At 49.1% G+C, this 24134-nt stretch overlaps 1 protein-coding gene and 1 pseudogene across 1 annotated transcript; one reads left to right on the top strand and one right to left on the bottom strand.

Annotated features, from left to right (window-relative positions):
* Positions 1-561: 561 nt before the first annotated feature.
* Positions 562-24034, top strand: IL27RA (interleukin 27 receptor subunit alpha). Its single transcript, XM_061150113.1, has 14 exons — positions 562-739; positions 1179-1296; positions 6989-7146; positions 7231-7385; positions 9576-9735; positions 9828-9901; positions 14575-14755; positions 14851-15039; positions 17583-17684; positions 17759-17917; positions 21883-22008; positions 22604-22697; positions 22909-23002; positions 23331-24034. The coding sequence occupies exons 1-14, from the start codon at positions 643-645 to the stop codon at positions 23580-23582; spliced, it is 1959 nt and encodes a 652-aa protein (XP_061006096.1). The 5' UTR covers positions 562-642; the 3' UTR covers positions 23583-24034.
* LOC133061851 (large ribosomal subunit protein uL13-like) lies at positions 1325-4734 on the bottom strand (annotated as a pseudogene).
* Positions 24035-24134: the final 100 nt, after the last annotated feature.

The following is a 24134-nucleotide window of genomic DNA, read 5'->3' as shown; positions in this document are numbered from 1 at the left end:
GGCCTATTCTGTCTCCTACTGTCCCTACTTACCCAAACTGGCCACCCTCAGACCCTTGCCCAAGCTGTGACTCTCTTTTGTCCCGTCTGTGGCCATTCGCCAGCCCAAATTATACCCCCACTCCATTCCAGCCTTCCTGCCTGCCAGCCCCTCTGCCTGCCAGCCCTTCTCCCTCCAACCCCGCCCGCTGGGGGTGGGGGGCGGTTCTAAAGCTGTAGACCCCAGGGTTGGTGGAGGGACTCCTGGGTTTTCTTCATATCCTGGGGTGGGAAGCTCAGTGTGTGTGTGTGGTGGGAACGGATCAGAACCTTCTCCAGCCCCTCAAAATAAAAAGTTGCAAAAGACTTGGCAGTGTGTGATGTTTGGGGAGGCAAGGGGCAGGTATCAAGGCAGCTTCGGCCACGCCCTCAGCGCAGCCCCCACCCCCTCCCCAGCCTCCCTCCCCAGCCCCTGCGAGTTCTGCCGGGAACTTTCCGGTGCAGAGAAGGGGCGGGGACCCGGAGCGCAAGGTGCGGAGGCGGCCGGGAGGGGTGGCTCTGCTTCCCGTCGCCGCTCAGGCGTTGGTTCCCGAGAGCGAGGCGGGCGGCGCGGCAGCGCTGGGCCCGGCAAGCCCGGGCCGGACTGGGGGGGCGCGGGAGTGCCATGCGGGGGGCCCCGGCCGCCCCCTTCCCACCGCGGCCGAAGCCGATGCTGCTGCTGCTGCTTCTGTTCTTGCTGCTCTGCCGGACTCGGCCCCAGGGTGAGTTCTGGAGCGAGCTCGTGTCTCATGCTCGCGAAAGCGCCCATCCTCCAGGGTGACCCTCAAGTGTGCGGAATGAATGGCCGAGGTCCAGAAGCCACTTTGCTCTCCCCGGCCCCGGGCTAGGGGCCGGGCGATACGAGGGCTTGGGGAATGGGCGGTAGCGAGGTGGGAACTTGAGGCCGGGGTTGGAGGCGGGGGGGTAGAGTAAGGGCTTTTGTCGGGGAGTTGGGGGGGGGGGGTAGTTAACAGGATGTGGCTGGTGGGAGGGGAGGAGTTATGCCCAAAGCCTGGGGAGCGGTGCCCAGCGCCCCCTTCCTGCTGCTCGCTTCAGTAAGGGACCCTGGATCGCCCTCCACCGTTGTCAGAAGTTCTGGGGTGTGCCCGAGGCTGGGGGAACTGACCCCCTTCCTTGAGACCCTCCTGCCTCCCTCTCCAGGCAGCCAGGGGCCCCTGCAGTGCTATGGAGTTGGACCCTTGGGCAACCTGAACTGCTCCTGGGAGCTTCCTGGGGACCTGGGAGCCCCCTCCATGCTGTATGTCCAGAGCCAGAAGTAGTGAGTACAATGGGGTAATTGGGGGGCACTGAAGCCACTCAGGTTCTAGCCTTCTCAGAGGACCCATTCGTCCTGCCCACCCTCACCTCCCAGCCTTGCCCCACTCTCAAGCCCTTCAGTTCCAGATTCCCTCCTTTCCTTGCTGTGTTACCATGAACCAGTCACTTTCCCTCTCTGAGCACTTACTTCTTCCTCTCTCAAATGCTGATAGTAATGGAACCTGGTTCCCAGCGTTGGTTCTGAGAATTCAGTGAGTTTAGGCACTTGGGAAAGAAAATGCTTAATGACCAGGAGTTGTTTTTTATTGCTGTGTGACCTTAGGCAAGTAGCTTAACCTCTCTGAGAATCTGGAAAGATCATTTGGTCTGGTGCTGGGGATGCAACAGTGAAAGAGACACAGAAAGCCTTATGGAGCCCACAGTCTGAGGGGGTGACTGATATTGCTTCATGATGAATCACACTTGGAAACTCAAATTCATCTCAAATTTGGCTGTGAGAAGGGAGGAAAATGAGCATTTGAAGATGGGAACTGGCATGGGAGGTTGTTTTTTTTTTTTTTAATGGTGGTAAAGTACACATAAAATTTACTCCCTTTTTCCTCAATCTTTTTCTTTTGGCTGTGCTGGATCGTCTTTGCAGCTTGGACTCTAATCCTGGCTTGAAGGCTTCTCACTAGTTGCGGTGCACGGGCTTAGTTGCCTCTAGGGCATGTGGGATCCCAGTTCCTTGACCAAGAATCCATCCCGCATCCCCTACTCTGACAAGCAGATTCTTAATCACTGGACCACCAGGGAAGTCCCCTCAATCTTTTTAAAGTGTCCAGTTCAGTGGCATTAAGTACAGTCAGTGTTGTACTGTACTTAATGTGCAGTACATCACCACCATCCATGTCCAGAGGGGTTTTAATTTGTAGAGAAGGAGAAAGGAAGACGGCTTCTCACGTGGCTCTGATGGTAAAGAACCCACGTGCCAATGCAGGAGATGTAAGAGACATGGGTTCGATCCCTGGGTTGGGGAGATCCCATGGAGGAGGGCATAGCAACCCACTCCAGTATTCTTTCAAGCCAGTATTCTTGCCTGGAGGGTCCCAGGAACAGAAGAGCCTGGCGGGCTGCAATACATAGGACTGCAAATCAACTTAGCATGCATGCTTGCACCAGGGAATAAGAAAAAGTCTCCTCTCTTTTTTTCTTTTTGAAGAATAAACAGTCTATTTTATTGGGCTCAGACTAGGAATCCATGAGTCTTGAGGACCTCTGTGAATTTGTCAGTTTTCTTCTTGATGTTCTTTTCTGCCTGCTTCGGTAGCCTCGTGAGCTGCTGCTTTTTCCGATAGCGGATCTTGGCGTTCTCCTTTCTTGTCTCGTCCAGGATGGCCATTACTGCCTGGTCCTTCCAGCTAACCTCATGAGCCAGACGCCCTAGGTAGGCAAACTTCCGAGTAGGCTTCAGACGCACAACCTTGAGGGCAGCAGGAAGCACCATAGGCTTTTTCTTGTTACAGGGTGGTGGGATCCCATCAAACACCTCGAGGCGCTCCAGAGCAGCCTGGCCTCAGTTGGTGTGGGGCAGCATGTCTCACACTGGCCGCCAGAAGATGCGGCTGGGGCCTCGGAAGTGGCAGGGGTCGCGGGAGGGCTTGGTGTTCGTCCGCTTGCGGAGAAAGGCCAGGTACTTCAACTTATTTCTGTAGAAATTGCCAGAAATGTTGATGCCCTCACAGAGCACGACCGCACGCAACCTTCCGGCCCAGAAGCAGCTGCTTGACCACGGTGGCCGCCAGGCGGCCCAGGGGATGGCCTCGGCCGTCGAACACCAGGACCTGCCCCTCCACCATCTTCGGCAGCTGCCTGGGCAAGCTTTTTTTTTAAATTTTAATAAGGTGAAATTTACATAATGTGAAATTAACCATTTGCAAGTGAACAGTTCAGTAGCTGTTAGTACTTCACATTATTGTGCAACCAGTGCCTCTGTTTCATTCCAGAACATGTCCATTACCCCCAAAAGGCAGTTTCGTCCCTAACAGCAGTCAATCCCTGTCCCCTGACAACTACTGATCTACTTTCCATCCCTTTGATTTGCCTGTCCTGGACATTTCTCCTAAGTGGAATCATACCTTATGTGGTCTTTTATATCTGTATACATTCACTTAGCATGTTTTTCAGGTTCATTATGTTGTAACATGGACCAGAACTTCATCCCTTTTTTTTGTAGCTGGACAATATTCTACTGTAATGGATACACTGCATTCGTCTACTCATCTGTTAATGGACACTTGGGATGTTTCCACCATTGAACAATTGCAGTGGGTGATTGTGACTAGCGCTACTGAGAATTTATGTGTGCAAGTTTTTGAGTCCTTCTTAAGGACTTAGCGACTGAACAGTTCGCTGGGGGTATATGCCTAGGAGTAAAATTGCTGGGTCAGTTGGCAATTCTGTTTAACTTTTTGAGGAACCAACTGTTTTCTGCAACAGCTGCACCGTTTTATGTTCCTACCAGTAATGTAAGAGGATCCCAATTTCTCCACATCTTTGCCAGCATATGTGTTTTTTGGTTTTGTTTCTGTTTTGAAATGACGGCCTTGATTTGAACCTTTGAAATCCAATCCTTTGGGACATCCTCAAGCCTCTCTCTCTAACCCACATTTGATCCATCAGCAGGCCTTGTTAACATTATCTAGAATCTGGGACTCCTTACTTCCTGAGCACCCACCATGGTCCTGTCCCCATCATCGCTGGCCTGGACCCCACAGTCACCTCCCCTCAGGACTCAGGCTTCCATCCTCACCCCCACAGTCTCTTCTCTACCATGGCATTCAGTGGGTGCCTGTGAACTTCTGCATCAGAGCACTTCCCTCCCCTGCTCACAGCACCCCAGGGCTCCCTGCTCACTCAGGGTAAAAGCCAGAATCCTTCCTGCTGTCATCTGAACAATCTGCTGTCACCTCCCTGTCCTCGCCTCCTCCCACTTCCACCTTACTCACTCTCTTCCAGGATGCAAGCCTCCTCCTCACCGTTGCTCAGAAAATACCAGGCACAGAGGCTTCCCTGGGGTTGTTGTTGTTCAGTCGCTAAGTCATGTCCAACTCTTTTTGATCCCATGGACTGCAGCACGCCACGCTTCCCTGTCCTTCACTATATCCCAGAGTTTGCTCAAACTCATGTCCATTGAGTCAGGAGTCGGTGATGTTATCTAACCATGTCTTCCCTGGTTAGCTCAGTGCTAAAGAATCCACTTGCCAATGCAGGAGACTTGGGTTCGATCCCTGGTCTGGGAAGATCCCACATGCCACAAAGCTACTAGGCCCGTGTGCCACAATTATTCAGCCTGTGCTTGTGTGTGCTAAGTCGCTTCAGTCGTGTCTGACTCTTTGCGACCCCATGGATCGTAGCCCGCCAGGCTCCTCCGTCCTTGGGATTCTCCAGGCAAGAATACTGAAGTGGGTTGCCATGCCCTCCTCCAGAGGATCTGCTCAACCCAGGGATCAAACCTGCATCTCTTATGTCTCCTGCATTGGCAGGCAGGTTCTTTATCACTTTACCACCTGGGAAACCCCACTGAGCCTGTGCTCTGGAGCAACTACTGAGCCCACACACCACAGCTACTAAAGCCGGCGCCCCTAGAGCCCGTGCTCCACAAGAGGAGCCACGACAATGAGAAGCCTGCACACCGCAACTGGAGAGTAGGCCCCACTCGCTGCAACTAGAGAAAAGCCCATGTGCAGCAGCAAAGCCCCAGCACAGCCAAAAATAAATAAATAAAATTATGAAAGAAAAAAAAGAAAAAGCACCAGGCATGGTTTGGCCTCGGGACCCTTGCCTTGGCTGCTGTTCCTTCTTAAAATGCTCTTCATTTAGGAAGGCCCTTCACAAACTGTGCACCCACCTCCTTCAGGTCTTTATTCTCATGTCTCACCAGAGAGCTTTCCTGACCACCTGTACTAAAATAGCGCTGTCATTCTTCATCTCAGTGCACCTCATCTTCCTCACCCCGCTTGATTTTTTTAATTTCATTAATTATTTCTGTATGTTTGGCCTCACTGGGAGGCTTGTGGGATCTTAGTTCCCCTATCAGGGATTGAACCCCACGCCGCCTGCAATGGAAATGTGGAGTCCTAACCACTGGACAGCCAGGGAACTCCCTTGATTGTTCTTTACATTGCTTATACCACCATCAATTATATACTTATATGTGTTTCATCTGCCTGCTCCATTGAAATACCAGCTCTGGAGAGTGGATCCTTGCCTGCTTTGGTCATAGTCCTATTCTCAGTTTCTACAGCAGGGCCTGGCACAAAATATGTATTTGCTGACTTAACAGTTGTTTTTGTTGTTGTTCAGTCACTAAGATGTGTTCGAATCTTGTTGACCCCATGGATGCCAGGCTCTGCTGTCTTCCACTACCTCCTGGAGTTTGCTCAGATTCATGTCCATTGAGTAGGTGATGCTATCTAACCATCTCATCCTCTGCTGCCCTCTTCTTCTCTTGCCCTCAGTCTTTCCCAGCATCAGGGTCTTTTCCAATGAGTTGGCTCTTTGCATCAGGTGGCCAAAATATTGTGGCTCTAGCTTCAGCACCAGTCCTTCCAATGGGTATTGGATTTCCCATTGGGTGGATTTCCTTTAGGATTGACTGGTTTGATATCCTTGCTGTCCAGAGGACTCTGAAGAGTCTTCTTCACCACCACAATATGAAAGGATCAGTTCTTTGGCACTCCGTCTTCTTTATGGTCCAACACTCACAGCTGCACATGTTAATACTGGAAAAACCATAGCTTTGACTGTAGGGACCTTTGTCAGCAAAGTGATGTCTGCTTTTTAAACACTGTCTAGGTTTGTCTTAGCTGTCATTCTTTCCTTCCAAAAAGCAAGCATCTTTTAATTTCATAGCTGCAGTCACTGCAATGATTTTGGAGCCTAAGAAAATATAGAAGTAAATGTGGATATATATAATAGGTGCTCAATAAATAAAATAACCAATGCCTATATAACATGTATTGTGCCCCTGATGCTTGCTATTCTTTTCTTTAGTGTTTTGATTTGGTTGCATGGGGTCTTAGTTGTGGCATGAGAGCTCAGTAGTTGCTGGGCTCGGGCTTAGTTGCTCCACAGCACTTGGAATCTTAGTTCCCCAACCAGGGATGGAACCTACATCCCCTGCATTGCTAGGTGAATTTTTAATCATTGGACCAGAGGAAGGGCTTCCCAGGTGGCTCAGTGGTAAAGAATCCACCTGCCAATGCAGAAGACACAGGAGACTCAGGTTTGATCCCTGGGTCGGGAAGTTTCTCTGGAGGAGGAAATGGCAACCCACTCTTGTCTTCTTGCTCGAAAAATCCCATGGACAGAGCAGCCTGGCGGACTACAGCCCATGGGGTCACAGAGTCCGACAGGACTGAGTGACTGAGCGCACATGCATGGACCGTCAGGGAAGTCCTGCTTGCTGTCCTAAATGCATTTCATATCTAATCTCATCTCATCTCCCCTATTCAGCCCTTTTCGCAGGCACTTTTATCACTCTCATTTTGTAGGTCAAGAAGCTGAGGCACAGAGAATTTCAGTTGCTTGCTCAAGGTCACACAGTTCTTAAGCAGAACTAGGACTTGAACCCAGGCAGAGCCGATGTTATCATTACGACTCGGGGCCCAGCCTCTCGTCTACCGCCCCTATTTCCCCATCTCTCCTTGCAGCCATTCCAACAAAACCTGGACCGTGGCGGTGCCCACCGGCCAGAACTGGGTGACGATCCCACGGGAACAGCTCACCACGTCTGATAAGCTCCTTGTCTGGATGGCCAAGGCTGGCCAGCCTCTCTGGCCCCCCGTCTTCGTGAACCTCGAAACCCGAAGTAATGGGTGGGAGTGTGGGGATGTGCTGTGTGTGGGGTGGCTGGTCCTGGAGGCCCCTGCTGAATGCATTTCCCCTTCCTCAGTGAAGCCAGATGCCCCCCACCTGTACCCTGACGTGGACTTCTCAGAAGATGACCCCCTGGAGGCCGTTGTCCAGTGGGCCCCTCCTACGTGGCCACCCCATAAGGTCTTGGTCTGCCAGTTTTACTACCGAAGGTGCCAGATGCCCTGGGTGCTGGTGAGTGTCAGGGACCCTTTTCCCCCATCCTACTCTGGTGGATCCTGGGACATCATTCCCAAATCAGAGACCTAGCCCAGAACTCATTCCTCACCTGCCCCTGGAGTCTGTCCACATCCCTCACAAAAGGTCTGTACATGCATCTTGTTCAGCTAAAAAATGTACCCGCACCAGGATAAATTCCATGCAGTTCCACTTGGAATTTTTTTTTTCTTTTTTGGCCATGCCATGCATGTTGCAGGATCTTAGTCCCCTGACCAGGGATTGAATCCTGGTCCTCGGCAGTGAAGGCATGGAGTCCTAACCACTGGACAGCCAGGGAATTAATTCCCTTCACTTGGAATTCTTGAGAAACTCAGTAAACTTCCTCAGACACTTTCATTTAATGAATTGTTGTTGTTCAATCACTAAGTTGTACCCAGCTCTTTTCGACTGCATGGACTGCAGCACCCCAGATTTCCCTGTCCTTCACTTTCTCCCAGAGTTTGCTCAAACTCATGTCCATTGAATCGATGATGCCATCCAACAATCTCATCCTCTGTCATTCCCTTCTCCTCCTGCCTTCAATCTTTCCCAGCATCAGGGTCTTTTCTAGTGAGTTGGCTCTTCACATCAGGTGGCCCAAGTGTTGGAGCTTCAGCTTCAGCATCAGTCCTTCCAATGGGTATTCAGGGTTGATTTCCTTTAGGATTGACTGGTTTGATCTCCTTGCTGTCTCCTCAAATAGCTTACGTGAAACTTAAAGTAAGAGGTTAACAGCAGGGGACTTCCCTGGTGGTCCAGTGGCTAAGATTCCATGCTCCCGATGCAGGGTTCAATCTCTGGGCAGGGAATTAGATCCCACATGTTGCAACTAAGACACGATGCAGCCAAATAAATAAATGAACACTAAAAAAAAAAAGGTTTATAGCAGATACTACTTAGCACCTACTGTGTGCCACACACTGTTGGGAGGCTCTTTGTCAAATCCGTACAAGAACTCTTTGAGGTAGACATGTTTTGTGCCTACCCATTTTACAGATGAGGAACAGAGCCTGGTTTTCAATAAATACTCGCAAGTGTTCATAATAAAAGTGGTTCATATTTGCAAGCACCAGCCATGCATCAGGTCCCAAGCTAAGCAATCTGCTTGGATGATCTTAATGAGGACTGTACTCTGACTTCCCTATATATAGATTATTTTACGATCATCTCTGTTTCATAGTTGGGGAAACTGAATCTCAGAGAGGTTAAGCAACTTTCCCAAGCTCACACACAGCAAAAAAAAAAAAAAGAAAGACGAAAGCTCCAGAGCAATGGGACCCTCAGGAGTTGAGGAACCTGCCCAAACACTTTAAGAGCACAACCCCAAAGTTGCATGTATCTGTCATCTCATATCTCATTGGTCAAAACCATAGTCACATGGTCTCACCTGATTGCAAGGGAGACTGGGAAATGTGGTCTTTATTCTTGATGCACATGGTCCTGACAGATACTCAGGGTTTCCAAAAGAAGAAGCCAAGAATCGGTAGTGGGGGTAACCAACTATCTCAGTCATGGCTTGGGATGCAAAATACCACAATGTATAGACTTGTTTTCATTGTGAATATCCATGCAGTTCAGAACAGTGCTAAGATACAGGCGTTGAGATCCTACTGCCTGGGTGTGAATCTCAGCTGTAGTACTCACTAGCTCTGTGACCTTGGCTATGTCACTTTCCCTCTCTTGACCTTAGTTTTCCTCATCTGTAAAATGAGAACAATAATAGAATTTCCCACCTACTGCTATACCTGGCACAAAGGATAATCAAGTTGTCTCTTTTTGCCAGGGATTGTCCCAATTTTAAAACTGAAATTTTAAAACTGAAAACCCACTCTGTCTCCCAGGCAAAGCAAGACAGTACTGGTCATCCTATTGACCTTCAAGGGCTTCCCAGCTGGCTCAGTGGTAAAGAATGTGCATGTAATGCAGGGGATGCAGGAAATATGGGTTTTATCCCTAGGTCAGGAAGATTTCCTGGAGAAGGGCCTGGCAACCCACTCCAGTATTCTTGACAGAAAAATCACATGGACAGAGAAACCTTGTGGGCTACAGTCCAGGGGATCCCAAAGAGTCGGACAGGACTGAAGTGCCTGAGCACACACATTGACATATAAAAGGTCAACTTTCAATTCAGCCTTCAGCCTCATCACTCACATGTCACTCCCCCAGCTGGAACCGGAAGTGAAGTCCATACCTCTGACCCCTATTGAGATCCAGGACCTGGAACTGGCCACTAGCTACGAGATGTTCGGCCGCTGCCGAGTGGACAAAGAGGAGGATCTGTGGGGCGAGTGGAGCCCCATTCTGCCTTTCCAGACATCACCCTCTGGTGAGGATCTCTGGGCTTCCCATCTTCTCCTCTCCTGGAAGTCTGGCCATCATGCCATTCCCATTTGTCTCTCCTTTTTCCATCCTCACCAGCTCCAAAAGATGTGTGGATCATGGGGAACATCTGTGGGGCACCAGATGAACAGGAACTCCTGCTTCTGTGGAAGGTGAGTTGTGAAGACCCATTTCTCTGCTCATGTCAGGAAACCTTGGATAACAATGATGCAGGGACTTACTTGGTGGTCCAGCGGTTAGGACTCCGAGCTTTCACTCCCAAGGTCGTGGGTTCAATCCCTGGTCGGGGAACTGAGATCCCACAGGCTACCCGCTGCTGCAAAATCAAAAACACCCCCAAAACCAAAAAAACAATGATGTAAACAAAACAGAGGCTACTATGCTGCCCTCTTGAGGCTGCTTCAGGGCTTCAAGGAGGGGATCATCAGGGAAGTCCTGGCATGGCGCTGGACTCAGAGCAAGACTCCACCAATGTTGACTGAAAGTAGGGGATCTGAGCTGAGACTTGAAGATGGGTACGAGTGTTCCAGGCAGGGGGGGACGTTGGGTGCAAAGATTTAGAAGCAATACAAGGTTCAGCTCTACAAAGTATAGCCAGGTATGCTAAGGGCTTTGATGTTAGTATCAAAAGGGCATTGTAGGGATTTCTCTCATGGTCCAGTGGCTGACAATCTGCCTATCAATGCAGGGGACATGAACAAGTTCAGTCCCTGGCCTGGGAAGGTCCCACATGCCCTGGGGCAACTAAGCCCACATGCCACAACTACTGAAGCCCTTGCGCCCTTGATCCTGAGCTCTGCAATAAGAGAAGCCACCACAGTGAGGAACCCGAGCACTGCAACTGGAGAGTAGTCCCCGCTCGCAGCAACTAGAAAAAGCCAGAGTCCAGGAGCAAAGATCCAGAACAGCCAAAAATAAAATAAATAAATAATTTTAAAAGGTGGGGGGCGGGGGCATGGTAGGGATTTCCTGGTGGTCCAGTGGCTACGACTCTGAGCTCCCAATGCAAGGCACCTGGGTTCGATCCCTGGTCAGGGAACTAGATCCTGTATGCTAAAAGACCCCACTTCCTGCAATGAAAATTGAAGATTCTGTGTGCCTCAACTAAGACCTGGTGCAGCCAAACAAATAAATATTTTTTAAAAAACCAAAACAAAAACAGGGCTTGTGAGACGACAGACAAGAATGAAACAGTTCTCACTGACCCAAGTCTGTTGAGCACCTAGTCGGTTCCATGCATTGCAAGGCCCTAACTCACGGTAAACATGGCAAGAAACCAGTAACAGGGTTCTTATTTTCTTGGGCCACGCGATCTAATAATATCACTCACTTTAACCATGCATAATATTTCCAGAGCTCTTACTGTGTGCCAGGTCCTCGCCTAGACACTTATTTATATTGACAAACTTTACAGATGAGAAAATGAGACATAGAGAGGTTGCCCCAAACCACACAACTGGTACATGGCAGAGCTGATGTTTATTGGCTTTCAAAGCATAATTCACACTTTCAATACCTTTATTTTATTTATTTAAATTTTTTTTTTCGCTTTTTTTGGCTATGCTCCAGGGCCTGTGGGATCTTAATTCCCTGACCAAGGATCAATCCTGGGCTCCTTGCATTAGAAACATGGAGTCATAATCACTGGACCACCAGCAAAGTCCCTCAGTGCCTCCGTTTTATGACACATACCTTGTAATGCCCCTTTACTATGCTGAAATCAAATACATAGCTCAGGGCTTCCCTGGTGGCTCAGTGGTAAAGAATCTGCCTGCCAATGCAGGAGAAACGGATTCGGTCCCCCATCCGGGAAGATCCCACATGCAACTGAGCAACTCAGCCTGTGTGCCGCAACTATTTAGCCTGTACTCTAGAGCCAGGGAGCCACAGCTGAGCCCGTGTGCCGCAGCTACTGAAGCCTGTGTGCCTAGAGCCTGTGCCCCACAGCAAGAGAAGCCGCCGCAGTGTGAAGCCCGAGTACCACAACTAGTAGCCCCCACTCTCTGCAACTAGAGAAAAGCCCATCAAGCAACGAAGCTCCATACAGCCCCAAGTAAATAATACATAATAAAATTATAAAATAGAAATATAGTTCTTATAACCCATATATATATATGCACATTTAAAAGTGTATAAATACAGTGTATTGTGTTGTAACATACAGTATACAGTGTATTGTAACATTCAGTAGAAAATAAAGGGGAAATAAGGCTACTACATAATGCCAGAGTATTCAGTTCACCAGTATGGCATGAGTACTAAATCTGTACCTACCTGATAGGGTTGTGTTAGTCTCTTAGTGGTCCGACTCTTTGCGGGCCCACGGACTGTAGCCCGCCAGGCTTCTCTGTCCATGGGATTCTCCAGGCAAGAATACTGGAACGGATTACTGTGCCCTCCTCTGGGGGGAATCTTCTTGCTCAAGGATCGAACCCGGGTCTCCTGCACTGCAGGCAGATTCTTTACTGTCTACACTAGGGAAGCTTTACTGTTTACACCAGGGAAGCTCCGTGTACCTCATAACATAGCTTTAAAATACCTAAAGTGAAAAAAAATAATAAATAAATAAAATACATAAAGTGAAAATTGACAGAACTACAAGGGGAACTCTCTGAATTCACATCCATTGTGGGAGATTTTCACATACTCCTCTAAGTAATTCCATAACAAGCAGCTGGAAAACAAGTCAAGATCTAGAAGATCTGAGCATGTGAGTAGCTGACAACCAAGTGGACTTACACAGGGAACATCTGAACATGCATTCTTTCCATACCAAACAGGACATTTACCAGAGTCGTCCACATACCAGGCTATTGAGCCAGTTTCCAAGGACTTCAAAGGGATGAGACAAGGCAAGAGAAATGCTCTGATCAAAACACAGATCGTACTGGAAATTGATAATCACAACTGCCTGGAAAGTCCCTATATGTTTGGAATATTTTAACATTCAGTGAATATTAAAACCCATTCCCCAAAGGTTTTGTATTTATACATCAAATGGTGTTTGGTCTTAGGATCAGCTAAAATTGTTAGATTTTTCTATCTATAGAAGTTTCCAGTTGGGATGACATTCTAAAGTCACAAGGGAGGTGGGGCAACTTTTTGTTTCTAGGAGAGAGTAGTGTCCCTGGCTCTTGCGCATCAAATACCAATCGTTGAGGTAACCAGATAGTCTCACAAGTTTCCCCAAAGGACTCTGGAGGGTACCATCCTCTTTGCTACACATAACCACTCCTCTGTACAACAGTGGGAATTTTGCAGTCCCTAAGAACCACACAGGACAGAATGGGGTAAGGTGAGTGAGGCAGGGTTATACAAGTGCGTTGGCCAGATTTTGTCTTTGCGCACCGAAGAACTGATGCTTTTGAACTGTGGTGTTGGAGAAGACTCTTGAGAGTCCCTTGGACTGCAAGGAGATCCAACCCGTCCATCCTAAAGATCAGTCCTGGGTGTTCATTGGAAGACTGATGCTGAAGCTGAAACTCCAATACTTTGGTCACCTGATGAGAAGAGTTGACTCATTTGAAAAGACCCTGATGCTGGGAAAGATTGAGGGCAGGAGAAGGGGACGACAGAGGATAAGACGGTTGGATGGCATCACCGACTCAATGGACATGGGTTTGGATGGACTCCGGGAGTTGGTGATGGACAGGGAGGCCTGGCGTGCTGCGGTTCATGAGGTCGCAGGGAGTCGGACACGACTGAGCGACCGAACTGAACTGAAAATATTTTTTTTTAGAAATCATTTTATTTTCTCTTGTTTTTTAAAAATTTATTTTTGGCTGCACTGGGTCTTCGGTGCTGCGTGTGGGCTTTGTCTAGTTGCAGAGGGCAGGGGCTACTCTCTAGTTGTGGTGCATGAGCTTCTCACTGCAGTGGCTTCTCTATACCCTGGTGGTTCACAGGCTATAGACATTCCAGCTTGAGTAGCTGTAGCTCGTGAGCTCAGTAGTTGGCAGCTTGCTGGCTCTAGGGTGAGCAGGCTTCAGTAGTTTTGGCCCATGGGGTTAGTTGCTTTGCAGCATGTGGAATTATCCCGAACTAGGAATCGAATCCATGTTCCCCCTATTGGCAGGCAGATTCTACTCACTGCACCACCAGGGAAGTCCCTTACTTAAAATCTTGAAAATTTGTCATTTTTTTTTTTTTTTGCATTAATTTTGATGGATTAAAATACTGTGTTACAACAAGGTCCTACTGTAGAACAGAGAACTGTATTCAATATCCGGTGATAAACCATAATGGAAAAGAGTATGAAAAAGAATGTGTATATGTGTGTGTGTGTGCGTGTGTGACTGCTTACAGCAGCAATGAACACAGCTTCATAAATCAACTATACTTCAGTAAAAAGAAATTTTAAAAATATTGCATTAAAATATAATTTATCTTGATTGGATTTTTGGTATCCTTTCTTGTTTTGCACCCTAGTTCTGGCTCACACGCTGTATTCTAATCTCACTTCTGCTGTTGAGCCCCTCTGAGACTTGGTTTCCTCCCCTGTACCGTGAAACCAGGGCTTCCTTGGTGACTCAGCGGTAAAGAATCCACCTGCCAGTGTGGGAGATGCAGGTTCAATCCCTGGGTCAGGAGGATTGCCCTGGAGAAGGAAATGGCAACCCACTCCAGTATTCTTGCCTGGAAAAATCCCATGGACAGAGTAACCTGGGTCCGATTCATGTCAAGAATCGGACATGACTTCGTGATCAAACAGCAGTGAAACCAACAAAAATGTTTCACTGATGGGTTTATCCAGTGACCTCACTGAGATGCACAGTATGTGCCTGATAAGGAGAGAGATTCACCCCTCCTTTCCCTTATCCTTTAGGCTTCAGGGCTCTGCGTGCAGGTGACCTACAGAGTCTGGATCCAGGTTAAAGATCAGGAGGTGATCCAGGAGATCCCCTGCTGCAACTTCTCCATCCCCACCCAAGCAGAGTGGGTGGGGGTGTCTGCCGTGAATGCCACAAGCTGGGAGCCTCCTACCAGCCTTTCTTTGACTTGCTTGGGTAAGAGGCTGTGAACTTCCTTTGTGAGATGCCCTGGAGGTGCAAGTGGAGACGTCCCAAGTAGACAGCTGAGATTTCTCCTCCTCATCCTCTAGGTCCAGACTTTGCCCCCCATGGCGTGGTGGTCAGGAGCATCTCTGGAAACAAAGAGCTGCTGGTGACTTGGCAACAGGAGCCTAGGGAGCTGCAGGAGCATGTGGTGGACTGGATTCGAGACGGCGACCCCTTGGAGAACCTCAACTGGGTTCGGCTTCCTCCTGGGAACTTCAGCGCAGTGTTGCCAGGTGAGGCCGAAGGGCACCTGGGATCCCATTTCAGCTGTTGGAGAACAGAGGAGAGGCTGGATTTGCAGAAGAGTGTTCAAGTACTATTAATTCATGTAAGAAACATTCATTGACTACCCACTGTGTGCCAAGCCCTATTCTAGACACCGGTACACAGTGATGGGCTTCCCCAGTGGCTCAGCAGTAAATAATCCACCTGCAATGCAGGAGATGCAGGGTCAATCCCCAGGTTGGGATGATCCTCTGGAGAAGGAAATGGCTACCCAGTCCAGTGTTCTTGCCTGGGAAAATCCCCTGGACAGAGGAGCCTGGAGGGCTACAGTCCATGGGGTCACAAGAGTTGGACACGACTTGGCAAGTTAACGACGACACACACACAGTGATGGCAGCTGATGTGTATTGGCCTTTCCATCATTGTGAAATCATTCGATCTTCCTTATAAAGCAGGTTTCTGCTATTATCATGAAGATAAAGAAAAAGGCTCAGAAAAAAAAAAGAAAAAGGCTCAGAGAAGTTAAGCAACTCCCCTGAGGCCATACAACAAGTATGTGGTAGAACCAGGATTTGAACCACGTAGTCAGGTTTCTAAAGCCAAACCCTGAACTATCACTGTAGTCTCCTCTCAACAGCATCCCTACCCTCATCTCCCCCAACATCTCCATCCTCATCTTGTAGGGCAGGCAACCAGTGGGACAAAAAACAAATACCTCTGTAATGCAATGAGCTGTTTAGTTGCTAAGTCGTGTCCAACTCTCTGTGACCCCATGGACTGTAGCCCGCCAGGCTCCTCTGTCCACGGGATTTTCCAGGCCAGAATACTGGAGTGGGTTGCCATTTCCTTCTCTAGGGGATCTTCCTGATGCAGGGATGGAACCTGCATCTCCTGCATTGCAGGAGGGTTCTTTACCCCTGAGGCACCAGGGAAACCCCTGTAATGTAATTGGAGCAAAGTAAATCAGGGTAAGGGGGAGGAGGGAAGATATTTATTTTAATGGGAAAAAAAAAAGAAGAAAAAGTCTCTCTGGGAAAGTGGCATTTAAACTAAGACCTGAAGGATCCATGAGGATGTCTATGGGAAAAACAAGAGGGGACAAACTGCAAAGTCTCTGAGGCAGAAATGTGCCTTAGGTGTTAGAGTGCAGTGGGGAGGCCAGTGTGGCTGGAGTGGAATGAGCAAAGGGGAAAGTGGGAGGAGGTGAGGGCAGGGAGGGGACAGGGCAGAATGTGCAAAGCCTTGTGGCTCATGAAGAAGACTGCTTTTTTCTGCCGGTGAGGTGGGAGCCACACAGGGCTCTAAGCGGAGGAAGGGTGTGTCCTGACTCAGTTGCTCACAGGTGCCCCCTGGCGGCTGTGGGAGGAACGGACTGGGAGGGTGAGGGCTGGAATTGAGAAACCCAGGAGGGACTGGGGGCTTCCCTGGTGGCTTAGACGGTGAAGAATCTGCCTGCAGTGCAGGAGACCTGGGTTTAGTCCCTGGGTCTGGAAGATTCCCTGGAGAAGGGAATGCCTCCCCACTCCAGTATTCTACCCTGGAGAATTCCGTGGACAGAGAAGCCTGGCGGGTTACAGTCCAGGGGGTCACAAAGAGTCGGACACCAAAGAGGGAGTGACACTTTCCCTTTCAGAAAGGACTGTATTTGCTCCTTCTGAGAGGGAACGAAGGAAGGGAGAGAAGCAGGCAGGTTCTTGTTGGGGAGTCTTACCGCAGAATTTGGGGGACCCATTTGGATTTGTTGCACCTGACTTGCTCTTCCAAGTGGGATTGTCCATGGGACTGTCAGATACTCAAGTCTCAAATCTAGCAATAAGTTCTAGGCTGAGATTTAACACTGGGGAGTCTGTCCTTGGTGTAAAGAACTTGGGATAGCCTGAGAAGGTGTCAAGTGAGAGATTTAGGATAAAGTCCCAAGACTATAAGTATATATGGACAGAAGAAAAGGAGCCCCAGTTTTGGAAAATTCCCAGTTGGGGAAGGCTATGTGGCACCGCAGATTTTGAGAAGGGATTTCAGAGCCTTATTTACTGTGATGGGTGATGTCAGGGCCCCACTCAGAGCCCAGAGTTTATCTCCCAGTCTCTGGCACCTGCATTCCTGGCCCCGAGGGCTTTTTCTGGTCTGAAGCATCTTGCCTGCCTAGATAGCTGAAGTGCCTGGGAATCAAGGCCCCTTAGATGCAGCCTTTCACCAACAATGGTCGATGGATAAATACCCCACCTCCCTCCCTCCTTGGGTGGGATGGAGCTCAGGATTGTCAGCTCTTCTGCCACCCAGAGGGCACCACTGGGACTGAGCCTTGGTTGGACATATTGGGAACTTGTTCTCTAACACACAGTTTCCTGGGTGTCTTTCCTTCCCGGCTTCATTTCCCCACTGCCCTATTGGTGTTTTCTGTGGTTACCTCCCAGATAAATTACTTTTCCTCAAAACCCTTATAGCAGAGCGTCCCTCTGGAGACACCAATGAAGATTCCTTACAAAATAAGAAACGAGTTGGGGGTGGGGGGCAGCCAACTCTAACGGGTCTTTGCTCCTGTCCTCCTCAGTGGATTTCAAGGAAGGGGTCCCTTACCGAATCACGGTGACCATGGTCTCTCCTTGGGGCTTGGCCCCTGCCCCCTCCGTCTGGAAGTTCAGAGAGGAACTAGGTAAGTGGTGGGCCTGGAGGATGGAGGGTTCTGAAATCCTGGCAGAACCTGACCCACTGACTTTCTCTCGCCAGTACCGTTATCGGGGCCAGTGGTTTGGCGAGTCCAGGATACCCCCTCAGGGACCCCTGCCGTAGCGTGGGGAGAGGTCCCACGGCACCAACTTCGGGGCCATCTCACCCACTACACCCTGTGCACTCAGAGTGGAACCAGGCCTTCTGTCTGCAAGAATGGTGAGCTCCTCCGCCTCTGCTCCCAGCCCCTGTAAGACCCACCCATCAGTCTAACCCCCCTTTGCCCCCAGATGGGACCTTTTGGCTTCCTCTCAGCCCCTCCGAGAACACCTGATATCGTGGGTTCCCCAGTGGATAATAACCCTGGTGGCTATCAGTATAATAGACTGTCTTGTGGCCGTTTAAAATGAAGAGTCTGATCTATATTTATTGACATTGAAAGATGCCTGTCATAGTTTATTAAATGAAAAAAGATAAAAGGGTTATAAAACTTTGTGGGATGGTTCTACTTGTATACAATAAGAAACCCAGCACTGAGCAAAGCAGAGACACAACTATGGAAAGAAATTCCTCCACAGCATCAATAGGGATTTTAGAATTACATACGATTTTTATTTCTTTTTTATACCTTTGGATGTAGGCTACATTTTTACGCTGAGCACAGATTCCTTTTAAAAATGCCTTTCTTATTTTTGGCTGCTCTGGGTCTTCGTTGCTGCTTGCTAGCTTTTTCTAGTTGTGGCGGTTCCCGGGCTTCTCATTGCAGTGGCTTTTGTTGCAGAGCACAGGTTCTCAGGGGCTCTGGCTTCAGTCCTTGTGGCGCGTGGACTTCGCTGCTCTGCAGCATGTGGGATCTTCCTGGACCAGGGATCAAATCTGTGTCCCCTGCATTGGCGGGCAGATTCTTAACCACTGGACCACCAGGGAAGTCCCTAAATTCTCTTTATCACCCTTTCCCCCACAGTCACCTTGAGATATAATTGACAAACACACTATGGATGTTTAAGGTGTACATCGTAATGGTTTGACTCACAAATACTGTGAAATGATTCCCAATATAAATTTCGTTCACATCCATCATCTCACACAGATACCATAAAAAGTAAAAAAAAAGTAAAAAAAACTTCAAAATATTCTTTTCTTCTGATCACAAAAGTTACCTGTTCTTGTTTTTAAAACGGACACGCTGGGGCTTCCCTAGTTGCTCAGTGGTGAAGAATCCACCCGCCAATGCAGGAGACGAGGGCTCGATCTCTGACCCGGGAAGATCCCACATGCCTCAGAGCAACTCAGTCTGTGTGCCACAACTATGAGCCTGTCCTCTAGAACCAGAGAGACTCAACTACTGAGCCCACGGGCTGCAACTACTGAAGCCTGGGCACCTAGAGCCCATGCTCTACAACGAGAGAAGCCGCCACAATAAGTGTCTGCTCCACAATTAGAGAGTAGCCCCTGCTCGCCACAGCTAGAGAAAACCCACTCAGCAACGAAGACCCAGCACAGCCAAAAATAAAGAAATAAAAGTATTTAAAAAACTGACGCATTAAAGAAGTATATACACTCAAATATATCAGCATGCTCATCACTTCAGTGATACTGATCATGCAGCTTCCATATTTTGCCCTGTGTACGTTAACACAAAGATGGGAGTTGTGTTTCTGTGTGTTGTTTCTGAGTTGTGTTGTTTGAAAATTTTAAACTGCTTTACTGTAGAAAATTTCAAGCAAAAGTAGGAAAAATAGTGTAGCAAACCCTTGTGTACCCACCATCCAGTTTCAATAGTTAACTGCATTTAATCATTCGTGTTTCACTGTATCCCCCACACTTTTTACCTAGTATGTCTTTGGTTTCATTTCACCCTTAAATAATTCGGTACTTCTGCTTTTGTCTCTGCCTGATAAAGCCTATTTTTTTTAAAACATAGTTATTTACCATGACTGCACTTTGCACGGATACATAGATATCACTGGGTTAAAAATCATATATATTTATGTGTTGCTCAGTTGCTAAATTATGTCTGATTCTTTGCAACCCCATGGACTGCCGCATGCCAGGCTCCCCTGTCCTTCACATCTCCCGGAGTTTGCTCAGATTCTTGTCTGTTGAGTGGGTGATGCCATCTAACCGTCTCATCCTCTGCTCCCCTTTCTCCTTTTATGAGTACATGTACCTACTATTAGTATTAAAAGAGAACCATGTTATAGGCCCCTAAAGCTTATGACTGACGTTTTGCAGCTTTCTTTTTCTACTTGATGTTTTAGCTTGCATATCTTTATATGGCACATCCAGTTAAAAAGCACACAAAAATAGGGAATTCCCTGGCGGTCCAGTGGTAAGGACTTTCAAGAAGAAGTTGGGGGACCCATTTGGATTTGTTGTACCTGACATGCTCATCCAAGTGGGATTGTCCATGAGATGGTCAGATACTCAAGTTTCAGATCTAGCAATAAGTTCTAGGCTGAGATTTAACACTGCAGTCTGTCCTTGGTGTAAAGAACTTGGGACAGCCTGAGAAGGGCATCAAGTGAGAGATTAAGGATGGAGTCCCAAGACCATAAGTATATATAGACAAAAGAAGAGGAGCCCCAATTCTGGAAAATTCCCAGTTGGGGAAGGCTATATGGCACCACAGGTTCTGAGAAGGGATCTCAGGAGCCTTATTTACTGTGATGGGCAGCATCAGGGCCCTACTCAGAGCCCAGAGTTTATCTCCCAGTCTCCGGCACCTGCATTCCTGGCCTGAGGGCTTTTTCTGGTCTGAAGCATTTTGCCTGCCTCAACAGCTGGAAGTGCTGGGGAATCAAGGCCCTTCAGTTGCAACCCTTTATCAATGACTGATAATAGTTGATGGACAGGTGGTTAGGACTCTTACAGCTGAAGGTCTAGGTTCAACTCCTGGTCTGGGTTCAATCCCTGGTAGGGGAACAAAAATCCCACAACTCTAAGGCACAGTCAAAGAAGTAAACAAAAACAGTTGTGGGAGGTGCAGATGTCTTTCCCTGGTCTGAAGCAAATTTCCCTTCACTGGATCCTGTGCATTCTCAGGGATATGATATTCATGCATTCTTTTATTTATTCCAATATACACTTGACCCTTGAACAACACAGGTTTGAACTGTGCAGGTCTAGTTATACATGACTTTTTTCCATAGTAAATTTAACAGTACTATGTATGGTTGGTTGAATCTGCTGATGTGGAACTAGGAATTACAGTGTGTGTGTTAGTTGCTCAGTTGTGTCTGACTCTTTGCAACCCCAGGGACTGTAGCCCACTAGGCTTCTCTGTCCATGGAATTCTCCAGGGAAGAATTCTGGAGTGGGTAGCTATTCCCTTCTCCAGGGGATCTTCCCCACCCAGAGATCAAACCCAGGTCTCCTGCACTGTAAGCAGATTCTTTACCAGCTGAGCCACCAGGAAAGCCCCTATTGAGGAACCACAGATAAGGAGGGCAGAGAGTGAGTTGGTGACTGGAAGAGAGTGTTGGTGACTCAGTGGTAAAGAACCCGCCTGCCAGTACAAGGGATGCAGGAGGTTTGAGTTCAATCCATGGGTGGGGAAGACCCCCCGGAGGAGGAAATGGCTACCCACTCCAGTATTCTTGCCCGGAGATTTCCATGGACAGAGGAACCAGGTGGGCTACAGTCCATGGGGTCGCAAAGATTCAGACTTGACAGCAGCAGCAGCAGCACAGATAAGGAGGGCAGACTATAAATTATACTGTACTTGGATTTTTAACAGTTAAGAGTTGACACCCCTAACCCCTGCCTTGTTCAAAGGTCAACTGTATATCACTATTTAGTGGTTTCCATGTGCCAGGCACTGACTAGAGCTGGACACGACTCTGGGAATACGGCCCTCGTGGCCCTAACTTTCTCATGGGGGACATGCAGGCATAGATAAAGTAAATACTATCTATGCAGTATATCAGATGATGGTAAGTGCTGAGTAGAGGAATAAAGCAAGAAAGATGAATGGAGAAGCAAGTGCTGTTTTAACTGGTTGGGGTGGAGGGGCAGTCAGGAAAGTTCTCACTGGATAGGTGACCTGTGGGCAAACAGCTGAAGGAGGTGAGGCAGGAACCATGTGGATATCTGGGAGAGAGTGTTGCAGACAGCCTGGCACGTGCAAAGGTCCTGAGGCAGGACTTGACTGCCTTCCTCACCTCTCTGGGTATGTCCTTCAGTGACTGGCAGCACCCGAAACATGACCCTGCCCGACCTTCACTGGGGTCCCTGCAAGCTGTGGGTGACTGCGTCCACCATCGCAGGACAGGGCCCACCTGGTCCAAGCCTCCAGTTCCACCTACCAGGTAGGGGTCTGGGGTGGGACTGCTATGGGAGGGGACCCTGTTCCACTGGAGGGGGGTTATACAATCCTTACTGAAATGAACTTCATTGGGTAGACAACCTTTTGACTTGGGGATGTTGATGATGCATTTTGATGCTGCTAAATACTGCTGTGGATTAACAGGCAATGTGTGTCTTTGACCCTTTCACCCATCCCTGACCTTGACCTTCTCACAAGTCCCACTCCCACTCTGAGACTCCCCCTACTGATTTGTGCCTGCATGCTGAGTCATGTCTGACTCTTAGTGACCTCATGGACTGTAGCCAACCAGGCTCCTCTGTCCGTGGGCTTCTCTAGCAAGAATACTGGAGAGGGTTGTCATTTCCTTCTCCAGGGGATCTGCCAACCCAGGGATCAAAACCTAATCTTCTGCATCTCCTGCATTAGCAGGCAGATTCTTTACCACTGGGCCACCTGAGAAGCCCTCACCCATTCATGAGCCCTGCCCATTTACCCACTTCCTTACCTGTTCCCTGCCCCACCCATGAGCCTTCCCTGAGCCCTCCCGGCCTTCTTGATGTCCAAATGTTCTTCTGCCCCTCCCCCTTGCCCCCCAGATAACACCCTGAACTGGAAAGTTCTGTCAGTTGTCTTTTTCCTGTGGGGTGTGCTCCTGACCAGCTGTGGTGTGAGCCTGGCCACCTGCGGAAGGTGAGGCCGTCAGACACATGGGTCTCTGCCCAGGTGGGGAGGGCAGCTGGGCATCGCTGAGCTTGGCTTGGCAGGGGTGGTGGGGGGAGTGGGGGCAGCGGGGATGAGGGGATGATGCTTCCGAGCTCGGTGACGTTCCTGGACCTTGCCTTCTGGGCATGGGTATCTGGCCACCTGGATTCCCTGCCCTGACTCGTAACCTGCTTGCCAGGTGTGTCCACCTGCAGCACAAGATACTGCCCCACTGGATCTGGGAGAAGATTCCTGACCCTGCCAACAGCAATTTCAGCCTGCCGCACATGAAGGTGAGTGAAAAGCCTGGCTGATTGGGGAAAGCTAGGACAGTGTGGAATAGTTGGGAACTAGGGTGGGGGGGTTATGAGGGGAAGGGGCTTCCCAGGATTTAATGGTAAAGAATTCACCTGCCAATGCAGGAGACATGGGTTTGATCCCTGGGTCGGGAAGATCCCTGGAGGAGGGCATGGCAACCCACTCCAGTATTCTTGCCTGGAGAATCCCATGGACAGAGGAGCCTGATAGTCCATAGGGTCACAGAGTCGGACACGACTGAAACAACTTAGCATGCACACTCACATGTACAAGGGGAACAATCTCGGCCTCTTCTCTCCCCAGGAGGTGCCCCAGGCCCAGCCCCCTGGCGACTCACCCATCCTGGAAGTGGAGGAAATAGAGCAGGTTCCGGTTAAGGAGCCCCCCCAGCCCTTGGCGCCACTGGACTCTGGGTATGAGAAACACTTCCTGCCCACACCTGAGGAGCTGGGCCTTGTGGGCCCCACTGCAGGCTCCAGGTTACGACCTGAACTGACCTCAGGAGGGGAGAGGGGAGCTCCTTTGACAGATGAAAACATAGAGGCTCAGAGCTGAGTCACTTGCCTGAGGACACCCAGCCAAGGAAGAGCTGAGACTCAAGGACCCCTACAGAGAAGGGCCTGGCCCTACAGGGAAAATGTGGATGGATGAGGGAGCAAAGGAAAAATATATGATATCCAGAGTGGCAGCTACTCCCCAGATCTGTCCTGCTGCTATCACAGAACTGTAGTCAGATGCATTCTCAGCCTCCCTTGCAGCTCAGTGTAACCAAGGACTGAGTTCTCACTGGTGAAACCTAAGCAGAGGTGACGTGCATCAACACTGGGTCTGGGTGGGGGCTCTCCCACATTCCCTTCCTGTTCCCATGAGCTGGAGCCTTGATGTGCCCTGTGATATAGCTTTGGCCACATCCAAGGTGGAGGCAGCGCGAGAAACAGAAAACAGAGTTTCCAAGTGATCCCGTAGACGTGTCCAAAGAAATAAATTGTTTTCTCTTTTGATAGCTACTATAGCTTGAGATCTTTTTGTTACGGCAGCCACATCTATTTAACTCTCACTGACTCAATCTTTGCTTCTAGCAGAGTCAAGCCCTCCACTTCCCACCAG

Source organism: Dama dama, chromosome 9 (assembly GCF_033118175.1).
Source record: "Dama dama isolate Ldn47 chromosome 9, ASM3311817v1, whole genome shotgun sequence".
Lineage (NCBI taxonomy): Eukaryota > Metazoa > Chordata > Mammalia > Artiodactyla > Cervidae > Dama > Dama dama.
Note: the sequence above shows the minus strand (reverse complement) of the source record. Positions and strands in the feature narration are given on the sequence as shown.

Coding starts and splice junctions, on each gene's coding strand:
- IL27RA (XM_061150113.1), top strand. CDS start 643: ATGCGGGGGGCCCCGGCCGCCCCCTTCCCACCGCGGCCGAAGCCGATG. Junction 7,147..7,230: donor CGTGAACCTCGAAACCCGAA/GTAATGGGTGGG, acceptor CCCCTTCCTCAG/TGAAGCCAGATGCCCCCCAC. Junction 23,003..23,330: donor TCAGCCTGCCGCACATGAAG/GTGAGTGAAAAG, acceptor TTCTCTCCCCAG/GAGGTGCCCCAGGCCCAGCC.